At 51.0% G+C, this 18,981-nt stretch overlaps 2 protein-coding genes across 2 annotated transcripts; one reads left to right on the forward strand and one right to left on the reverse strand.

Moving 5' to 3' along the window:
* The first annotated feature begins 6 nt into the window (after positions 1–6).
* On the forward strand, positions 7–4,124 carry UBE2C (ubiquitin conjugating enzyme E2 C). Its single transcript, XM_006158521.3, has 6 exons — positions 7–91; positions 590–617; positions 1,219–1,305; positions 3,110–3,314; positions 3,415–3,474; positions 3,880–4,124. The coding sequence occupies exons 2-6, from the start codon at positions 606–608 to the stop codon at positions 3,936–3,938; spliced, it is 423 nt and encodes a 140-aa protein (XP_006158583.1). The 5' UTR covers positions 7–91; positions 590–605; the 3' UTR covers positions 3,939–4,124.
* A 4,473-nt stretch (positions 4,125–8,597) lies between these two features.
* On the reverse strand, positions 8,598–12,446 carry TNNC2 (troponin C2, fast skeletal type). Its single transcript, XM_006158523.1, has 6 exons — positions 12,379–12,446; positions 9,640–9,691; positions 9,391–9,534; positions 9,197–9,311; positions 8,944–9,080; positions 8,598–8,757 (listed from the first exon to the last, which is right to left on the reverse strand). Exons 1-6 carry the CDS (start codon positions 12,379–12,381, stop codon positions 8,726–8,728), a joined length of 483 nt encoding a protein of 160 aa, XP_006158585.1. The 5' UTR covers positions 12,382–12,446; the 3' UTR covers positions 8,598–8,725.
* Between the last annotated feature and the right edge of the window lie 6,535 nt (positions 12,447–18,981).

Raw genomic sequence — 18,981 nt, forward strand, 5'->3', positions numbered from 1 at the left:
AGAACCGAGACCCAGCCGCGGCCAGCGTGGCTGCCGCCCGTAAAGGAGCCGAACCCAGTGGGGGCGCCGCCAGAGGCCCCGTGGGCAAAAGGTGAGTGGCACGGAGGTAACACTTGCTGGGTTTGGCTGGCCCTGGGCATTGGAGCCAAAGGTGGGGACTTCCGGGACCCGCGCCTCCTGGAGCTGGTGAGACTTGGGAGATGGAGGGACACCACACGGGGTCAGACCTTCCCGAAAGAAGATAGGAGGGTAGGAACGCTGCCAGGGCTCCCCGCGGGTGAGCCATGATGAAGATGCGCAGAGACGCTGACTCGGCGGGGCGAGCCGCCCTGGGGAGGGGAGCTCCTCAGAGGGCAATGGAGGTTAAGAACACGCCAGAATCACCCTGCGGGAGCCTGGAATTACGGACGGTAAGGCCGCACTAGGACCCCCTGTGGACATGGTGAGTGTACCCCCAGCTGAGTCTGACTTTGGAGAAGGGAGTACCCTCCATGACAGCTCATCTAGAGAGGTTCGCGTGGGAGCAGATGCATTCTCCTGAGCCCTGGCCGATCCAGACTCCCAGGTGACCCTGAATGCTCTTTTTCAGGCTGCAGCAGGAGCTGATGACACTCATGGTGAGTGACTGACTGTTCAGACCCCCACCAGTTATCAATAGTAACTCCTTTCCTACATCAGGCTCTTTGCTAGACAGAGGTACAAAGATGACTTGCTTTCTTGAAGTTCATACACTCCACCTACACCTTTTCTTCCAACAGGCTCCTCCCAATTTCATCTCCCCACCGTGAAGCCCTCTCTAAAACCCAGTCCCGGGAGGTCTTACAAGGCCTGCTCTGCCCTGCCTGTTCCAGCTTCCCTTTCACCTCACACCCAGCTCCCCACCCTTATGGTATTCCTAGTCCTGTTAAACCCTGGAGTTGCTCCCTTCTTAATTCCCCTTTTCTGCATCAGCTTTGAATGTTTAACCCACGCCCTTAGGCACCCAACGAGATTGTGGGTGCAGAGCTGCCTTTTCCTGTACGAGCTCTGGAGGTGTCTTCCCCAATGGCACCTACTTGGCACCAGGAGTCTAATCACATCCTCAGAAATACCCATAATTCAATCTGGCGGCTTTATTTTGGATCAGACTGATGAGATTAAGGGATAGGACTCACCCACCCACCTTAATTATGCCCAAAAGTATACTCTGCAGTCTCAAGCGCTGTGTCTCCTCCCCAGATGTCTGGTGACAAAGGAATTTCTGCCTTCCCTGAATCGGACAACCTTTTCAAATGGATAGGGACCATCCATGGAGCAGCTGGCACGGTAAGGGTAGGGGTGGGGTGGGTGAGTGTGGCGTATGGTGGGGGGTGAGATATGAATGCCGCCAGGTCTGCCTCAAGCCTTTAGCTAGGCAGGATGTCCCCCAGATCTGTCTACATGCGTGAGTGGCCTTGTTCTCCCTCTACAGTAGGAGGGCCTTCATAAAGCAAGCTGCCTATCTTAAATGCCTGTTGGGGGCCTGAAAACAAGGATGTGAAAGGAGGGAATGGGAAGGCAAAAATCTCAAGGCAACTTTTTCTTGATGCAGAAACCCAAATCTGTGGGTCTGGTCCCATGGCCTAATGGTTAAGGGAGTCCAGTCCTACATGATAAGCTAAGGTTTGAATCCCGGCCCTGGAGACTTGAAAAACATGTAGGACACATGTGTATGTGTGCCCCAAATCCTGACAGGATGGGAAAATGGAGGAGAAGGGATTGTAGAGTGGCCACACCCTGTTGGTGTGCTTTCTCCCTCTCTGGCAAGAGCACATGCCCCTGGCAATTAAACATTTTAAAAGAAAGTACAAAGAAATTCACGTCTGTAACAAATCTTTTTATTTTCCCACTGAAGAGTCTATACACTCAGGACTAGCAGTTGGTGTAATGGCTATGTTGCTGGATTCCCATGTAGTCAACCATGGCTCGAGTCCCAGACCCAGTGGCTTAAACTCATACCGGGCGCGTGTGCGTGCGTGCCTAATATCCCGAGAGGAGAATGGAGGAGAAGAGATTGCCGTGTGGCCATCTTCCCTGGGGGGTGATTTCTTGCTTTTTGTCTCTGTCTTTCTGGCGAGTGCACGCGCCCTATAGCAAAAAAAAAAAGCTCTCAAAAAAAAAGGAGTCCATACACTCATCAGAGACAAGAGAGGGAAAGTAAAAAATCCCCACACAGATACACCCAGAGGGGGCCGCCATGCTGTAGTCACTTCTCTTGGGATTTTGGGTGCACATGCACCCAGCCTGATTTTCAAGCCACCAGGTCCAGAACTCGAACTGCACAGTCAGCCATGTTAGATCCAGTGCCTTAACCTCCTCACCACCTGCTGGCTCTCCAAATTTCTGTTTTTTCCAGAGGATGTTTGTGCCCGCCAGAGATAGAAAGCAACACCCTATGGGGCATGATCACGCCATAATCCACCTTTCTCTATCCCATCAAGATTTTGGACTCATGCACACGTGCACCCAGCTTGTTTTTCAAACTATCAGGGCCAGGATTTGAACCACAGCTGGCTGTCTGGGCCACGGCTCCCTTAACCACAGCACTGACCCCAAATCTCCTCTCATTTTTATATGTTACTTCCTGATACTCTTGTTTTTGGTTTTGGGTTTTTTTAGTTTTGCCTTAGGGCTTACCAGAGAGAGAGAGATGGAAAGTGAGAAATCACCATTCCCCTCCCCCCAGGGGGATAGTCATCCCCCAATCCTGTCTCCATTCTCCTCTCAGGATCTTGATAATGCACACATGTGCACCCAGAGTGATTTTTCCAGCCACTGGGTCTGGGACTTGAACTATGCAGCCATGTGGGATCCAGCCCCTTAACCTCTGTGCCACCTGCTGGCCCAGTAGCTAATAGTCTAATTAGACTCAAGTACAGCTGTGGTGGCCCTTGGGATGCCAGTTTACAACCTTAGACCAAAAAATCACTGACCCTGCCAGATGAGAGGAAGCACTCGAATGTTCTGGTCTACTGTGTAGTCCCAGAAAGGAATTCAGAAGGTCCTACCAAGCAGGCCCCTGTGTGGGACTTGGTCGGAATATGAGGCTTGACGGGGAAGCTTACTCCCTGCCCCTCTCTCCCAATGCCAGGTATATGAAGACCTGAGGTATAAGCTGTCCCTCGAGTTCCCCAGTGGCTACCCCTACAATGCACCCACAGTGAAGTTCCTCACGCCCTGCTACCACCCCAACGTGGACACCCAGGGTAATATCTGCCTGGACATCCTGAAGGACAAGTGGTCTGCCCTGTACGACGTCCGGACCATCCTGCTCTCCATCCAGAGCCTGCTAGGAGGTGATTTCCCTGACCGCCCCTACTAAGCACCCTGGGAACCCATCGGGGCTCTCCCCAGGTCAGCCTCTGCCCCTTAACCATTCTGTCTCTGCACCCACAGAACCCAACATCGACAGCCCTTTGAACACACATGCCGCCGAACTCTGGAAAAACCCCACAGGTAAGCCTTCCCCAGCCTTCAAAGGCTCCCTCAAACAAGAGGCCCTCAGTGACTTGGGACTGGATTAGAGGGAGACCCAGTTCTGCCTCCACCCCAATGTTCCTGTGTGCTATTTAAGAAAAAAAAAGAAAAACAGGAGGTTAACTAACTCCCCTCCATATGAATACAGGCTTAGGGGGGTTTTAGTAGACCACATTGCCTATACCCCCCCAGCCCTACCCTGCAGTCTCCCTGAGAGCAAGCCCACCCAGAACACCCGACTCGGGCAGCACAGGGAGAACCTGCCTTGCTGGGAAACCAGGCCCTTCGGGCCTCCTGCCACCTTTACCTCTCTGGTCAGGCTGCCCACCTTAATGACCTCCCCCTGTCCCCTTCACTCACTGAGACCCACCTGTTCTTTTTCAGCCTTTAAGAAGTACCTGCAAGAAACATACTCCAAGCAGGTCTCCAGCCAGGAGCCCTGACCCAGGCCGTCAGCCTCTCCTTCTGTCGTCTTACTTTTTCCTTATTTGATCTGTCCTTGATTTCTGTTAGGACTCTGTATCTCGAGCTGTGGTGTTCTTTTTGTTTTGTTTCCGTTTTTTAAATTAAGTGTCTATTTGAGCCCTCGTGTCACACATTAAATAAATGCATTTTAGTTGTTTTTTGTACACATTGTCACCTGCAGTTACCCTAAGCTCAGGGTAGGCAGAGGCGAGTTTATGATCTGGGCTTTCAGAAGCAGCTCACCGGCTATAGGACTGAGCGGTGGAGCGACTAGAGTTCGTTCCCTTGTGCTTTTAGTTATTTTATGACTCTGCTTCTTTATAACATGAGTGTCATAATAGTACCTACTTGAATGGGGTTGTGACATACACAAGGATTGAATATTAGAGCTGTCCCAACTGCGTTGCATGAGGCTGAACCAGACCTTAGGATGTGACACAGTAGCTATCCAGAAAGAGAAGGTGTGTGTGTGTGTGTGTGTCTCAGAGGGGAGAACCAGCCACCCACTGACACGTTAGTAATGGCTTGGATGGCACCACACTCTATAAAGGGATACATTGACCTGCTTCATCTCCACCAGCAGCTCCCCCAGAGGCTGCATCCCCTTGGGCACCTTTGTAGTGACCTGCACAGGTTCTGGCCTTTGAGCCCCTGGGAGGAAGTGTCATGAGACCACCTGAGCAGTGCCCACAGTGGCAGGCAGAGGAAAGAGCAGGCTGAGGCCATTAGCCCGGCCGAGTCCTCAGGAAGATCCAACGTAGACAAATATAGCACCCGGGTGCATCCCTCCAGAACCAAACCCATCCCTGCCCGCAGCTGGCTGTGTAGGCCTGGGGTGGGGGGGTATGTTGAAATTTCCACCCACTCACTTATTCCTGCTAGCTCAGGCCCCTCTACTAAGCAGCTGCATGTGAAAAGGATATTCTGTAGGCCTGGAGTGGGGGTTGAGATTCCTTTTTCTAATCATTTGCTGTGGTCAAGTTAAGAAACAGATTCAGGGCCAGCCCTTGGCCTAGTGGTTAAGGGAGCCAGAACCTGCATGATTCAAGTCTAGGTCTCTAGCTTGAGAACAACCAAGTTCATGCATGCCCAAAATCCCAGCAGAATGGAGAAGGCAATATAGCATTACCACACCCCACTGAGGTGCACTTCCTCTCGCTAGTGAATGCAGGGACGCCCTCCAGCAAATGCAAAAGAAAACAACAGGGACCAGCAGATGGCATAATGGTTATGGCTTGGAACTCTACATAGTCTACCACAGTTCAAGTGCCAGATCCAGTGGCTTAAACACACTGGATGCATGTGCGTACATGCCCAAGATCCTGAGAGGGGAATGGAGGAGAAGGAACTATGGCATGGCCGTCCCCCTGGGGAGTGATTTCTCACTTTTTATCTCTGTCTCTGGTGAGCATTTGTGCCCTATAGCAAAAATCTCTCTTAAAAAGAAAGGGGCCTGCAGGTGGTGTGGTAGTTAAGGGTGTTGGACTCCCACATGGCCTGGTAAGAGGACAATGGTGAAGTGATTTTGACATGACCATTCCAGGGGTGCTTTCTCCCCCTCAACCCCTGTCCCTCTCTGGAGCATAAGCACCCTATGGCAAATAAAGAAAAATTACATTCCAGACCTGTAGCACAGCACAGAGGAACCTGGATCCCACATGGCCAACCAAGGCTTGGGTCCCAACCCTGCCAACTTGAAAAACACACTGGCCATGTGCATGTGTGTTCAGGATCCAAATTAGATGAAGGGATGAAGAGGGAAAACGGGTGAAGGAGCATAGACCTCGGGTCACAGTGACCTGTAAGGCTTGATTAAAATTCTTGAGCTTCATCTTGAGGGCAAGGGGGAGCTATGAAACCTTGAGTAGGGAAAAGATTGATCTAAGATCAGATTTGTTCTTAGATCCTGCTGGCTGCCATTGGGGAAACCAATGGCCAAGCGGACACAGGATAAGCCAGGGTGGCCTGAGTTATGGGGCTCTGGGCACGGAGAAGATGGTGAGGAAGCAGCAGGGTGTAGGGAGTAATTGCAGGGTGGAGAATGAGCACCAGAATCCTGACTTGGGCTCCATCCTCAGGTACCACCCCTGAGAGGAGGACACAGGAAGATGGAGGGAGAGCTTCATTCGTTTAGGGCACGGCCAGTTTGAAGTGCTCGGGACATCCATGTAGAGCTGTACAGGCAGATGATATCACAGCTGAGAGCTTTGCTCCTGTTCCCTCCACAGGGCGACATCTAGGCCCTTACCTGCGTGCCTGTGTACTAGCTAGGCCTCGGTTTCCTCAGCAGTACCACGGGCGTAATAGCATCTACCCTGGAGATGTCTGAATGAATGAGACAGTCCTTGTAGGGCACGGGGCACGGCACGCAGTCGGCACTCAGTAAAGAGGGATGATTACTAAACCCTACTCCGACCCTGGATGGAAATGCAAATGGAAGCCAAAAGGGGAGAAGAGAAGAGAACAGAGAAGGGGAGGAAGAGTTGAAACGGTAAGATCACCGCAGGGTCGGCTGCCCAGCAGAACAGTTGATGCTACACACAGGCAGCCAGATCCCCACTGGACTATCAGTGTTCAAGTCCCTGGCCTGGCATCTTAAAAGACTGGGCACCTTTGGGGATGCTTTCTCTCGTATTCATGTGCAAACCCTCTAGTATTAAATAGGGGGGAAAAAAAACCACTGGGCCATCCGGTGGTATGGTGGTTAAGACAGCTGGATCCCACATGGCTGAATGCATAGTTTGAGCCCCAGAACCAGCAGCTTGAAAGCCACAAGAGGTACATATATGGCACATATATGGGGCATGTATTTGGGGCATATGTGCCTCAAATCCTGAAAGCAAAAGTAAATGAAAGAAAAGGGATTGTGGCATAACCACTCCTCTTGGGTAATGCTTTCTCACTTCTCTCTATCTCTGGCAAGCACACATGCCCTCTGGCAAATTTTTAAAATAAAATCAATAAAATATTTAGTTAGAGTTTGGGGTTCCAAGAATGAACACAATGATGATATTAATAATAGCTAGCATTGGGAACCAGCAGTTAGCGTAATGGCTATGTCGCTGGACTCCCACGTAGTCGACCGGGTTCGTGTCCCGGACCCGGTGGCTTAAAACTCACGCCGGGCACGTGTGCGTGCGTGCCCAAGATCCCGAGAGGAGAATGGAGGAGAAGGGATTGCGGCGTGACCATCCCCCCTGGGGGGTGATTTCTCGCTTTCTGTCTCTATGTCTCTCTCTGTCTGTCTGGTGAGCGCACGCGCCCTACAGTGATAATCCAAAAATAATAATAATAATAGCTAGCATTTATTAAGTGTTTATTATTTTATCTAACTGTTTTTTTTTTTAATTTGATCAAAGAGGGACAGAGCAAGAGAGAGAGAAAGTGAGAAAGCAAACTGCCAGGTCCAGGACTTGAACCACACTCGAGCCATGTGGGAGTCCAGTGCCCTTAACCACCACACCACCTGCTGGCTCCTATCAGGCACCGTTGTAGGCACTTTACACACACTAACTCATTCTCTCAATCCTGGGAGGTAAGTACTATTGTCCCCATTTCACAATGTGGTTTAATTTGCCACAGGCAGTGAGGATTCGAACTCAGGCTAAACTATCACTATGCTTAATTAGCTATGGCCTGGCCCCTGCTATCCTGAGCATGTGCAGAGCCTGGGAACCAGGTCCCAGCCAGTGGGGCAGAGATCAGGGAGGAGATGGTATCTGAGCTGCCTCTTGCGGCCGAAGGATTTGCAAGGTTTATGGGGAGAAGGGCATGGGCAGGGTGGAGCAAGGGAGCAAGATGTCTAAAAGCCCAAGGTTTGGAACATGTGCCCCATGTTGCCAGTGCTACCCACCAGGACACCCAGAGGGGTGACAAGGGAGAGGGGAAGAAATGGAAAAAATTTGGATTTGATTCCAAAAGCAATGGGGACCCTTGAAGGACTTTCAACAGGGGAGTGACCGGTCAGATTCCGTTTTAGCCAGATACGGCTACTGGCCCTCTGTTGAGCATACCCGAGGGAGCTGAGGACAGGGAGACAGGCAGAGGCGGGGGATCCAGGGCAGAGGTGGGGGATCCAGGGCAGAGGTGATGAGCTGTGTGCCTCCACCCTCCCCTACCTCGCCACATGGGGCCCTGGCAAGCGCTGGGGAGAAGTGGGAGGCCAGGCAGAAGTAAAGTTCTCTGCCTCTCCCCAGCCCGGCACCCAGGCAGCATGATGCCCAAGACCCAAAAGTTACAGAAAAGAAGAAAAGTAGGGGACGGTTCTCCCCTGCCCGGGGTTCTAGCCTCCAGCGGCGTCATCACCATTCTCGCCGGCCAGGGCACCCTCTGCGGGCCGCCAGCTCACCCTGAGTTAGCTCAAAGCCCTCGAGGCGTTCCTGCTCCAGAATCAGGCCCAACCGCTGCCAGTCGGCCGCTCACGCCCAGCGCCACCCCCGCAGTGGCCCTGAACTAGCAGATCACGTCGTCAAACGCCCCCAGCACTCAGAGACCGCAGCCTCTGGCTTCCCCACCCGGAACGCCTCTCCCTGACCCCTGTAGCACTCAGGGTGGCGCCCTAGGAAGCAGCCCAGCCAGGCGTCCCTAAAACCTCTCCTGGTCCCCCTCATTCAGGCCACGAGCTTTGCAGTGTTGGCTTTTATTCCTTCCAGACACTGACCCGGGCGGGGCCGCGCCTTTCTCTGGGGCGGGGACAGACCGGGTGGAGGGGAAGCCGCCCACACCCTAGGGACGCGCCGTCTGGGTGGAGGTGCCAGCGGGCTCCTTACTGCACGCCCTCCATCATCTTCAGGAACTCTGCGGGAAGGAGAGCGACAGGGGTGCCTTGTCATTAACTGATACATTGCACAAAGCCACGCGGTGCTCCCTGCCTGCTGGGAGTTTGGGGGAACTTGGCCCAGGGCCACCCACAAGCCAAGGACACCCGAGTGGGTGCCAGCTGCTCGGCTCCATCCCCCTCTTCCCAAGCCACCATGCCCTCACCATCAAAGTCAATGCGGCCATCGTTGTTCTTGTCCCCGTCCTTCATCAGAGATTCGATCTCGTCTTCAGTCACGTTCTCCCCAGAAGCCCTGAAAATCTCAGTCAGCTCCTCTGCATCGATGTAGCCGTCTGCATTCCTGTGGGAGATGGGGGCAAGTGGGCTGTCCGGGCCACTGGAAGCCCCACACACGCACCCCACCTCTACCCAGAAAGCCTTCCTGCTCAGTCGCTCGGCCCCAGGTCCCCAGTGCACCTGTCAAAGATGCGGAAACACTCGGCGAGCTCCTCCTCGCTCTTCCCTTTCGCATCCTCTTTCATCTGGCGCACCATCATGACCAAGAACTCCTCGAAGTCGATGGTGCCACTGCCTGGGGAGCAGGTGGTGGATGAGCCCCTGCCCGGTCGCCTCTCCCCAGCACCCCTCGCCTGGGAGGGCCGCCCACTCACCATCCTCGTCCACCTCCTCAATGATGGCGTCCAGCTCCTCTTTGGTGGGCGTCTGGCCCAGCATCCTCATCACTGTGCCCAACTCCTTGACGCTGATGTCCCCACCTCCATCAGCATCAAACATGTCGAAGGCAGCCTTGAACTCTGAGAGGGGAAGGAGGGTGAAGTCCTGAGACCATCGTCCTCACACTTCCCCTCCCACTCTTCCCAGGCATCCACCTGACACCCAGCCCCCGCGCCCTCACTCACCAGCAATCATCTCCTCGCTGAGGTAGGACCGGGCCTCGGCCTGCTGGTCCGTCTGTGGAAGGTGCAGAGAGTCAGAGAACAGAAGGGGTGGCCGAGAGCATAACCTCACCTCGGCCCCACTTCTGTAAGTAAGTGCCCCTTGGTCCTTTGAAGAACAGCTCCTAACTTGTGGCATCTCTGTGCCCCCACAGCACCCACAGCACCCACAGCACCCAACTCCAGTATTGTTGTCTGTTTTGTCTTTTTAAAATTTTTGCCATAGGTGCGTGTGCTCACCAGACAGGAGACAGCCAGAGAGACAGTGAGAGGGAAAGTGAGAAATCACCTTCCAAGGGGATGGTCACACTGCAATCCCTTCTCCTCTGCTCTCCTCGGGATTTGGGACACACACACACACATACGCACACACACATGCACACACACACGCGCCTGCTGTGTTTCTCAAGCTGCCGGTTCTGGAATCAAACCTTGCAGTAGGCCGTGTGGGATCCAGCTGCCTTAACCCTTGTGTTACCTGGCTAGTCCATCAGCCACTGTTTCGAGAATAAGAGAAAAGACATGGGGGCTGGCTCCATAGCACAGTGGTAATCGTTGTTCGAGAGAAACTGATTCCACATGGCTACTGCAGATTGAATCTTTGACCTGGGCAGTCCGAAACACACTGGGCATATATGCAAGTGCCCGATGGGCTGGCAAACTGGAGGAAGGGCCCATGGGGATGAAGGCATGACCAGACCCTGGGGAGGGTGCTCGTCTTTCTCCCTCTCTGTTTCGCAAATGTGTGCATGTGAAACAGTGAAGCCTCCATTATGAGAAAAGGAAACAAGTTTGGGGCCAGTCTGTGGCCTGGTGGTTAAGGCAACTGGATCCCACATTTCAGATTGCATGATTCAAGTCCTGGGCCTGCTGGTTTGAGAAACACAAAGGGCGAGTGTTACATGTGTGCCCAAAATCCCAAAAGGAGGGAAATGGAGGAGAAGGGACCATGGTGTGATCAGCCCCTTGTGGGTGTTTTCTCACTTCCTCTCTGTCTCTGGTGAGTGCATGCACCACCCTCTTGTAAATTAAAAAGAAAAACGATTTTTAAAAGAGGAAGAAAAAGAGGAGACAAATTACACCCCGCAGTGACCTTGAGCAAGTCACTTGTCAAGCCCTCAGCAGCTTTTCAGGGATATGATGAAAGCAGGTGGGCCAGCACTATTCCAGCAAGAATTCCAGTCTTCCCTAGTTGCTAACGGTGCCCGATGCTTTAATAGCTGCTTAAGGGGCTGACAGGTGGTGTGGTGGGGAAGGGTGCTGGACTCCCACATGGTCAACTGCAGATCGAGTCCCAGACCTGGTGGCTTGCTTTCTCACTCTCTCTCTCTCTCTCTCTCTCTCAAATTAAAATAATTAAGTAGATAAATAAAGTTCAATAAAATAAGTCTTTAAAAACAAACAAACAGACAAAATAACTGCTCAATATACGTTTGTTCCCAAATAAATTATAATGCAACACAAATTTGACAACTTGCTAAGTGTCAGGTCATGTAGACCAGGCATGGGGACCACCGAGGGAAGATGGGAATGCATCGTCTCTCCTCTGCAAGAATTTGCAGATGGGGGTTTTTAATTAATTTAATTAATTATTATTATTATTATTTAATTTGACGAGAGAGAGAGAGGGAAAGTGAGAAAGCAAGTTGCCAGGTCAGGGACTTGAACTACATTGGGTCATGTAGAAGTTCAGCACCTTAACCACCACATCACCTACTGGCCTGAGATTTTTTTTTAAGAATTACTTATCTAATTTTATTCATCATCATTATTTTATTTAATTTTTTGAAGTTGACCAGAGAGAGACAGAAAGAGAGAGAAGGAAAGTGGGAAAGCAAGCTGCCAGGTCTGGGACTGAAACTGTAGTCAGCCATGTGAGAATCCAGCTACCCTAACCACCAGGACACCTGCCGGCCCCTGGCCTAAGACTTTTAATCATAATCCTATCATTGAGTCATTGGTGTAAAAGCCTCTCAGTGGGTAGAATCTGAGGGGACCTTAGTGTGAAAATGGGTTTCTGGGAGCATGGCCAATGGTTCAGGGATTTGGACTGAGGTTGGTGGTGAGGAAGGGCTGAGGCATCCAGGGAGTCCTTCAGCCATTGGCCAACGGTCCTTCTCTTTCTCCTCTCCCTCTCCCTCCTCCCTCTTCTCTCCCAGTGCCAGGAGAGCAGTCTATTTTTAGTTGGGCAGGGCACGGGCAGCTGGCCTCCAGGGTCCAGTTACTCCTTGAAGTGAAGTGGGGAGGGGGTTCTCAGAAGAAAATGACAGCCCCAAGTCGGAAGCTCTCTTGAGCAAGCTGGAGTCTCTCTAGTCCTGGGCTGCCATTGCTCCTCCTCCTCACCCCTCAGGGCTCTTAGCTGGCTCTAGGGCTCCCATCTTCCTAACAGTGGGAGGGTGTGGCTGGCTCTCAGCCCCCCTGGCCACTGGCTTGCTGGGTGACTTGTTCTAATCCTCAGGGTCCCCATCTCTTCTATGACAGAGATAAGCTAAGACCCCCTTACACTGTGAATAGTGTTGCTGGGAGTCTCAGAAGCCGAGCAGGGAGTTGGTAGGCCATGAGGATCATGTCAAAACCTTCTTCCCAGACATCTGTGCTCCAGGAACCTTCATGTTTCACCTTCAATGGACCACCCAGGTCTGGCCTGAAAGAGCCCCAGAAGTACCCCAGCAAGCAGAAGACTGAAGTCCCCCTTGGCCTTACCATGGTTGCTGGTCACTGGGACTCCACAGCAGGTCACCTCCTCTGCACTCCACCGCCCAAAGATGCTCTGGCCCACTCCAGCCCTGGGGATTTGTAGGGGCCCCCTCTTCTCCCACCTCCCTGCTCCCCAGGACTGGATACTCCACCCAATCAGATCCTGGGGTCAGCGAGCCCCACCCCTCCCAGAGTCCTAGCCCATTACCTAATTTAGCCAAGGTCCCTTGCAGAGAAATTTAAGCCTTGAGCAGGTGGCAGGCCTTGACGTCCTAGATTCTTGTGAGGAGGGCCCGCCCCACGCCACCACCTTAGAGAGCCCCTCCCCCCAGGCATGTTGCTCCTAGATGGGTAAGGACAGTCGGAATAGTGACAAGTAAGGCAGCATGGTGGAGTGGAAGAGCACGACCCTTGAGTTCAAACCTGCCTCTGCAAGCTGTGTGACCTTGGGCAGGTGGTGAAATACTCTGCCTAGTTTCCTCATCTGTGAGATAAGGATATTCTTTCTGCTTTTTAAATTTCATTCATCATCATTATGTGTTTGGTTTTGTTTTTAATTTGACCAGAGAGTGAAGGGAGGGGAGTGAGAAAGCAAGCTGCTGGGTCTGGAACTCGAACCGCAGTCGGCCATGTGGGAGTCCAGCACCTCAATCACCATTCAATCACCATGCCACTTGCCAGCCTGAGATAAGGATAGTTCTAAGCTCCCTCACAGACCATGGTAAGTGGGAGTAGGTGTAAGTCCCCTCACTCATGACAGGTACATAGGGGCGGTGCTTGGCAAATTCAATGTCCTGTGTTTGAACCATGGTAAAGGGGCAAGGGACAGTAGAGAGGAAGGTGACAGCAAGGTCACCACTTACTGAGCTGCTATGACACGCCACACACTGTGCTAAGCTTTTTTTTTTTTTTTTTTTTTGAGAGGTTTTTTGCTACAGGGTACGTGCACTCACTGGAGAGACAGAGAGACAGAAAGCAAGAAATCACCCCCTGGGGGGGATGTCCACACCACAATCGCCTCTCCTCCATTCTCCTTTTAGGATTTTGGGCATGCATGCACATACACCCAGTGTAAGTTTGAATTCAATGGGTCCAGGACTCAAACCATGGTCAACCATGTGGGAATCCAGTGATGTAACTGTTTCACCATCTGCTGGTCCTAAGCATTGTTTGTTTTCTACGCAAGAAGGCACATGTGTATGTATGTATGTGTGTATGAGAGAGGGGGAGAGAACCCCCCAATAGGGCTAGGTCATGCTACCATCTCCCCTCCTTCAACTTTCCATCCCATCAGGATCCCATGTACATGCCCACCTGGTATGTTTTCCAAGCCCACAGGGCCAGGACTCAAACCCTAGTCAGCTATGTAAGATCAACTTCTTCCTTCCACGGCAAACTGTAGCACCGCGGGCCCACCCTGTGCTAAGTACTTAACCAAATGACCTCACCTCGCACTCATCTTGTGAGGAAGCCGCTATTATTATCTCTATTTGACTGGAGGACTTTGGACATCCCGAGGGTCTACAGTCATGCTGGTGATTGTCATCATTAGTCCTGACTGGGGAGAAGGTGAGGCAGGCAGCCATCAGAGGAATAAATCCAGAGCAGTGCATGGAGGGATCAAGGAGAGAAAGGTATGCAGATGGAGGAGAAGGAAAGTGGACAGGCCAGCTGGCATGGTAGTGAAGGCAGGTCGATCCCATGTGGCCAACTATGTGGTTCGAGTCCTGGACCTGGTGGCTTGAAAAACACTCTGGCACATGTGTGTGCATGCCCAAGATCCCAGGAGGAGTAGGGACTGTGGTGTGGCCATCCCGGGGGAGGGTGCTTTCTCATTTTCTCTCCCTCTCTCTCTCTCCGGGGAGCACACATGCCCTGTAGCAAATTAAAAAGAGAAAGAGAGAAGGGAAGGAAGGGAGGGAGGGAAAAAGCAACTACTCTTTCAAAAAATACATATTTATTTAATTCCGTTTGTTACTATTTTTTAACTTGAACAGAGAGAGACAAAGAGAAAGGGAAAGTGAGGAAGGAAGCTGCCAGGTCTGGAACTCAAACCGCAGTCCGCCATGTGGGAGTCCACCACGCCACCTGCCAGCAATCCATTTCTATTTTTTTAAAAAGTTATTTAAATTAAATTGAATTAATTTGACCATAGAGACACACACAAACACAAAAAGAGAGAGAAAGTGAGAAAGCAAGCCACCAGATCCAGGACTCGGACCGTGGTCAGCCATGTGGGATGTCCAGGGCCCTAACCACCACGCTGGTCCCCAAAAACAACCATTCTTGTCTCAGTTACCTTCTCTCAGGAAAGGGTATTAGGGAGACTCTTTGGGGAGAGGGGGTGGGCAGGATCTGTGGGTGGCAAAGGGGCAGCTGGGCCCCTCTAGAGCTCAGCACGGAAACGTGCAGGAGCCCAGCAGATCATCTGGAGAGCGAGGGGCTGGCAGACCAAGTCCAAAGGAGCCCACCCTGAGAATCCCAGGTCTAGTCTGGGCCTGGGGAGTAGGCAGGGCGCACAGACAGGGGCTGTCACAGAGAGCACTGAGAGCTGAGAGCAGGGTCTGGGGCCAGGAAAGCGGGGCTGGACACCAAGGTAGGCAGATGGACAGTGGCAGCTGGCCTGCCCCCTTCCCTATATATAGACATTCCCGAGGAGAGCTCAGCTGGCCAGGCAAGGCTAAATAAGGCCTCCCCCATCCAGGCAGAGGGCCACAAGCAAGACCCAGAGGGTTCCAGTTTGGACACAAACACTGAAACCTCTTGGTCCCCTTGGAACAGAGGGAGTGGAACCCTCGCTTGCTCATTAACTTACGCTTTTGTTTATTTGAGAAACTAGATAAGTTCCAGACTCCTTAGTGTGACCAAGCAAGGTCCACCGGCCCCTCTAGTCCCACCTTCCCTCCCTCCCCACCTTGTACGCTGTTCTGCTCTGGACAGACTGAAATACTCATTTTTTTAGAATTATTTATTTAACTTTATTTATTCTTTATTCTATTTTATTTTATTTTATTTTGACCAGACACAGAGAGAGAGAGAGAGAAAGTGAGAAAGCAAGCCATCAGGTCCAGGACTTGAACCGCAGTTGGCCATGTGGGAGCATCTAGCGCCTTAACCACCATGCCACCTGCTGGTCCCCAGACTGAAATAAATGCTGCACCTGAGGCTAGCAGGTGGCATGGTGGTTAAGGCACTGGACTCCTGCATGACTAACTATGGTTCAAGTCCTGAACCTAGTGGCTTGCTTTCTCACTTTCTGTCTCTCTCACTCTCTCTGGTCAAATGAACAAAAATCATAATAAATAAATAAAATTAAGTAAATAAGTCAATAATTGTTTTAAAATAAATAAATAAATGTTACACCAAACCCCGCTTTTCATAAGCCTCCTGGCCTTTGCATATGCAGTTTTCACTGCCAGAAAGTCCCAGCTTCCATGTCATCTTTCTCAGCTTTTTTTTTTTTAAAGAATTATTTTACTTATTTATTTTAATTTGACCAGAGAGGGACAGAATGAGAGAAAGAGAGAAAGGGAAAAGGCAAACTGCCAGACGTGGGACCCAAACTGTGGTGGGCCTTGTGAGAGTCCAGCACCCTTTACTACCACGCCACCTGCCGGTTCCCTTCTGCCAGCATCTCTGCTCCCCGACACCCAGGCATCAAAGGTGGTCCCGGGAGTTCCCTCAACCACAGCACTGAGCAGGCTTTCTGATCACAGCCTATTCTGAGTGCTCAGGGACCGCTTCCTGGTCACCTCTGAATTTCCCAGCACCCAACCCTTGGTAATTCTCAGGCTCTCATTAAATACTGCATTCTGTATAATAATAACTGCACTTAATGCCATTTGGTTCAATATGAGGACAGTCTTACAATTACGGTTAAACAATACCGTGGATGTGTCCCAAATCCGGCAGCTTGCTTTCTCACTTTCTTTCCTTTTTTTTTTTTTAAGAATTATTTAATTGTATTTATTCTTTTCTTTTTCTTTTTTTTTTTTGGAGAGGTTTTTGCTATAGGGCGTGTGCGTTCGCCAGAAAGAAAGAGACAGAGAGACAGAGAGACAGAGAGACAGAAAGCGAGAAATCACCCCCCAGGAAGGATAGCCATGCCACAATCCCTTCTCCTCCATTCTCCTCTCGGGATCTTGGGCACTCACGCACACGTACCTGGTGTGAGTTTAAGCCACCCAGTCCAGGACTCGACCTGCAGTCAGCGATATAGCCATTGCGCTAATTACTGGCCCCTTATTTATTTATTTTTTTAATTTGGCCAGAAAGACAGACAGAGAGAGAGAGAGATGGAAAGTGAGAAAGCAAGCCACCAGGTCCGAGACTCAAACTGTGGTCGGCCATGTGGGAGTCCAGCACCCTTATCCACCATGCCACTTGCCGGCCCACTTTCTCACTTTATCTAACTCTCTCTCTCTCTTTCTCTCTCTCTGTCTGTCTGTCTCTCTCTGTCCCTCGCTGATCAAATTTTTTTAAAAAGTTAAATAAAACAATTCTTAGAAAAAAAAATAACATGAATGTGCAGTTTCAGGAGGTAATGAGCTCAGTGTCCCTGAGTCTACACAAGCAGAATATTTCTTTGTTTGTTTTTGTATAGGGCCTGTCAGACATTGACTTGTCAGAGAGAGAAAGCAGAGGGGTCAGTAGATGGCATTGCGGTTAAGGCACTGCACTCCCACATGCATGACCGTAGTTTGAATCCTGGACCTGGTGGCTTGCTTTCTCTCTCTCTTTTTCTCTCTCTCTGGTGAGCACACAAGCCTTGTACAAATTAAAAAATAATATTAACAATAAATAAAATTAAATAATTAAAAAATTTTTCAGCCATGGCCAATTGAGTGAATGAAACGTCTTTTTTGCTCTCAACATCATGCCTATAACGTGATCAGAGTATTAGAACTTTGAAATGACAAAGATTTGGCCTTAAATCCCAGCTCACTGATTTCCCAGATGTGGATCTTGGGGAAGTCAATTTATCTAAGTTTCTTACTTTTTTTTTTTTCTGTTTTTTGCTATAGGGCACATGTATTTGCCAGAGAGAGATGGACAGAAGGCAGAGAAGAGAAATGAGAAATCACCCCCCAAAGGGGATGGTCACACAACAATCCCTGTTCCTCCTGTCTTCTCAGGATTTGGGGCAAACCCACACATGTACCCAGCTTGTTTTTCAAGCTGCGGGGTTCAGGACTCCATCTGCGCAATCAGCCATGTGGGATCCAGCGCCTTAACCTCTATGCCACTAGCTGACTCCTGGTTCTTTCTTTCTTTTTTTTTTTTTTTTTAAGTTTTGCTATAGGGTGCATGATATCCCGAGAGAGAGAGAGAGAGAGAGAGAAAGAGAGAGAGAGTGAGAGAGAGCAGAGAGAGGGGAGGTGGCCACAACACAAACCCCTTCTTCTCAATTCTCCTCTCTGGATGGAGAGATAATGGCCCAATAATGGTCCATTTTCAATATGAAAAACTAAACTAAAGGGAAACTGGGTCAGTAGGGTGATATGAAGATTAAAGTGGCTGGATCACAGGTGGCAGACTGTGACATTCTTGTCTCGGACCCCGGGTGATGTGAAGATTAAAGTGGCAGACTGTGACATTCTTGTCTCGGACCCAACGACTTGAAAAAGTATGCAGGGTTGTTTCTCTTGTCCAAAATCCCAGGAGAAAGGATTGTGGAATGACCATCACTCCTAGGGGATGATTTCTTGCTTTGTCTCTGTCTCTGACTCTGTATCTCTTGCTAGCACACACGCCCTATAGCAAAACAAAAACAAACACACACACACACAGAGAAAATGGACCGGTACTGTCCAGTTCAGCCTCTTCCACAGTGCGTTGTGAGGGTGCCATGTGACAGTACTAATGCGCTACAACAGGATGTAGAGACAGTGGGACCGACAAAGAGCTCCAGCCCGTCTGCTCATATGGAAATTGGGGACAGCGTTTTCCAACCTAAGGTATTTCCCCATCCCCATCCTGTGCGATTCAGAAAGGGTAAGAGCTACTGCCAGAGATCTGGCAAGCTGTGTGACTTTGGACAAGTAACTCAGCCTCTCTGGGTGTCAGTTTCCCCGTCTGCCCATTTCCCATGACATTGTGAAAACCTGTCAACACTGAGGAGCAATAATTATGTAACCGATCATTTCGTCAACCCCTGCTGTACGCCAGACGCTGGCTCTCATAAGAGTGGCGGAATTAAGAGGTAGTATTATTGTTCCTGTTTTACACATGAGAAAATCGAAGCTAGAACAGGTCCGATTCCAACTCAGATGGCGCGTCCTTAGTTTTCTCACTGGACAAGCAGGCGCCCTAACGTCGCGAAACTACAGTTCAAGTGCACGGGATGGGAACTGTGGGAGAGTTTAGGACTGACCCGGGTCTCCAGGAGGGACCGGAAGATGCAAAGACGGCGAGCGCCCGGCTAACGAGGCCGGGCTGCGCAGGAGGTCTGGGCTCGCTCAGGCCGACCCAGGATTCCCAAGTCGCTCCTGCAGCCAGAGCCGGGGATTCTCGGGCGGCTCCGGCTAGCGGGCGGGGCCGGAGGCGGGGCGGCGGCAGGAAGCGGCCTGAGCGGCGCTCGGAGCGGCCTGGGCCGGGCCAAGCCCGGGC

Source organism: Tupaia chinensis, unplaced genomic scaffold (assembly GCF_000334495.1).
Source record: "Tupaia chinensis unplaced genomic scaffold, TupChi_1.0 Scaffold000602_1, whole genome shotgun sequence".
Taxonomy (NCBI): Eukaryota; Metazoa; Chordata; class Mammalia; order Scandentia; family Tupaiidae; genus Tupaia; species Tupaia belangeri.

What these genes read in the sequence shown, in the direction of transcription:
- UBE2C (XM_006158521.3), top strand. An exon ending in TCCATGGAGCAGCTGGCACG is followed by an intron (nt 1,306 to 3,109) that starts GTAAGGGTAGGG and finishes TCCCAATGCCAG; the next exon opens with GTATATGAAGACCTGAGGTA. An exon ending in CATCCAGAGCCTGCTAGGAG is followed by an intron (nt 3,315 to 3,414) that starts GTGATTTCCCTG and finishes CTGCACCCACAG; the next exon opens with AACCCAACATCGACAGCCCT.
- TNNC2 (XM_006158523.1), bottom strand. An exon ending in TGTTTCCGCATCTTTGACAG is followed by an intron (nt 9,081 to 9,196) that starts GTGCACTGGGGA and finishes CATCTCCCACAG; the next exon opens with GAATGCAGACGGCTACATCG. An exon ending in TGGCCGCATTGACTTTGATG is followed by an intron (nt 8,758 to 8,943) that starts GTGAGGGCATGG and finishes TCCTTCCCGCAG; the next exon opens with AGTTCCTGAAGATGATGGAG.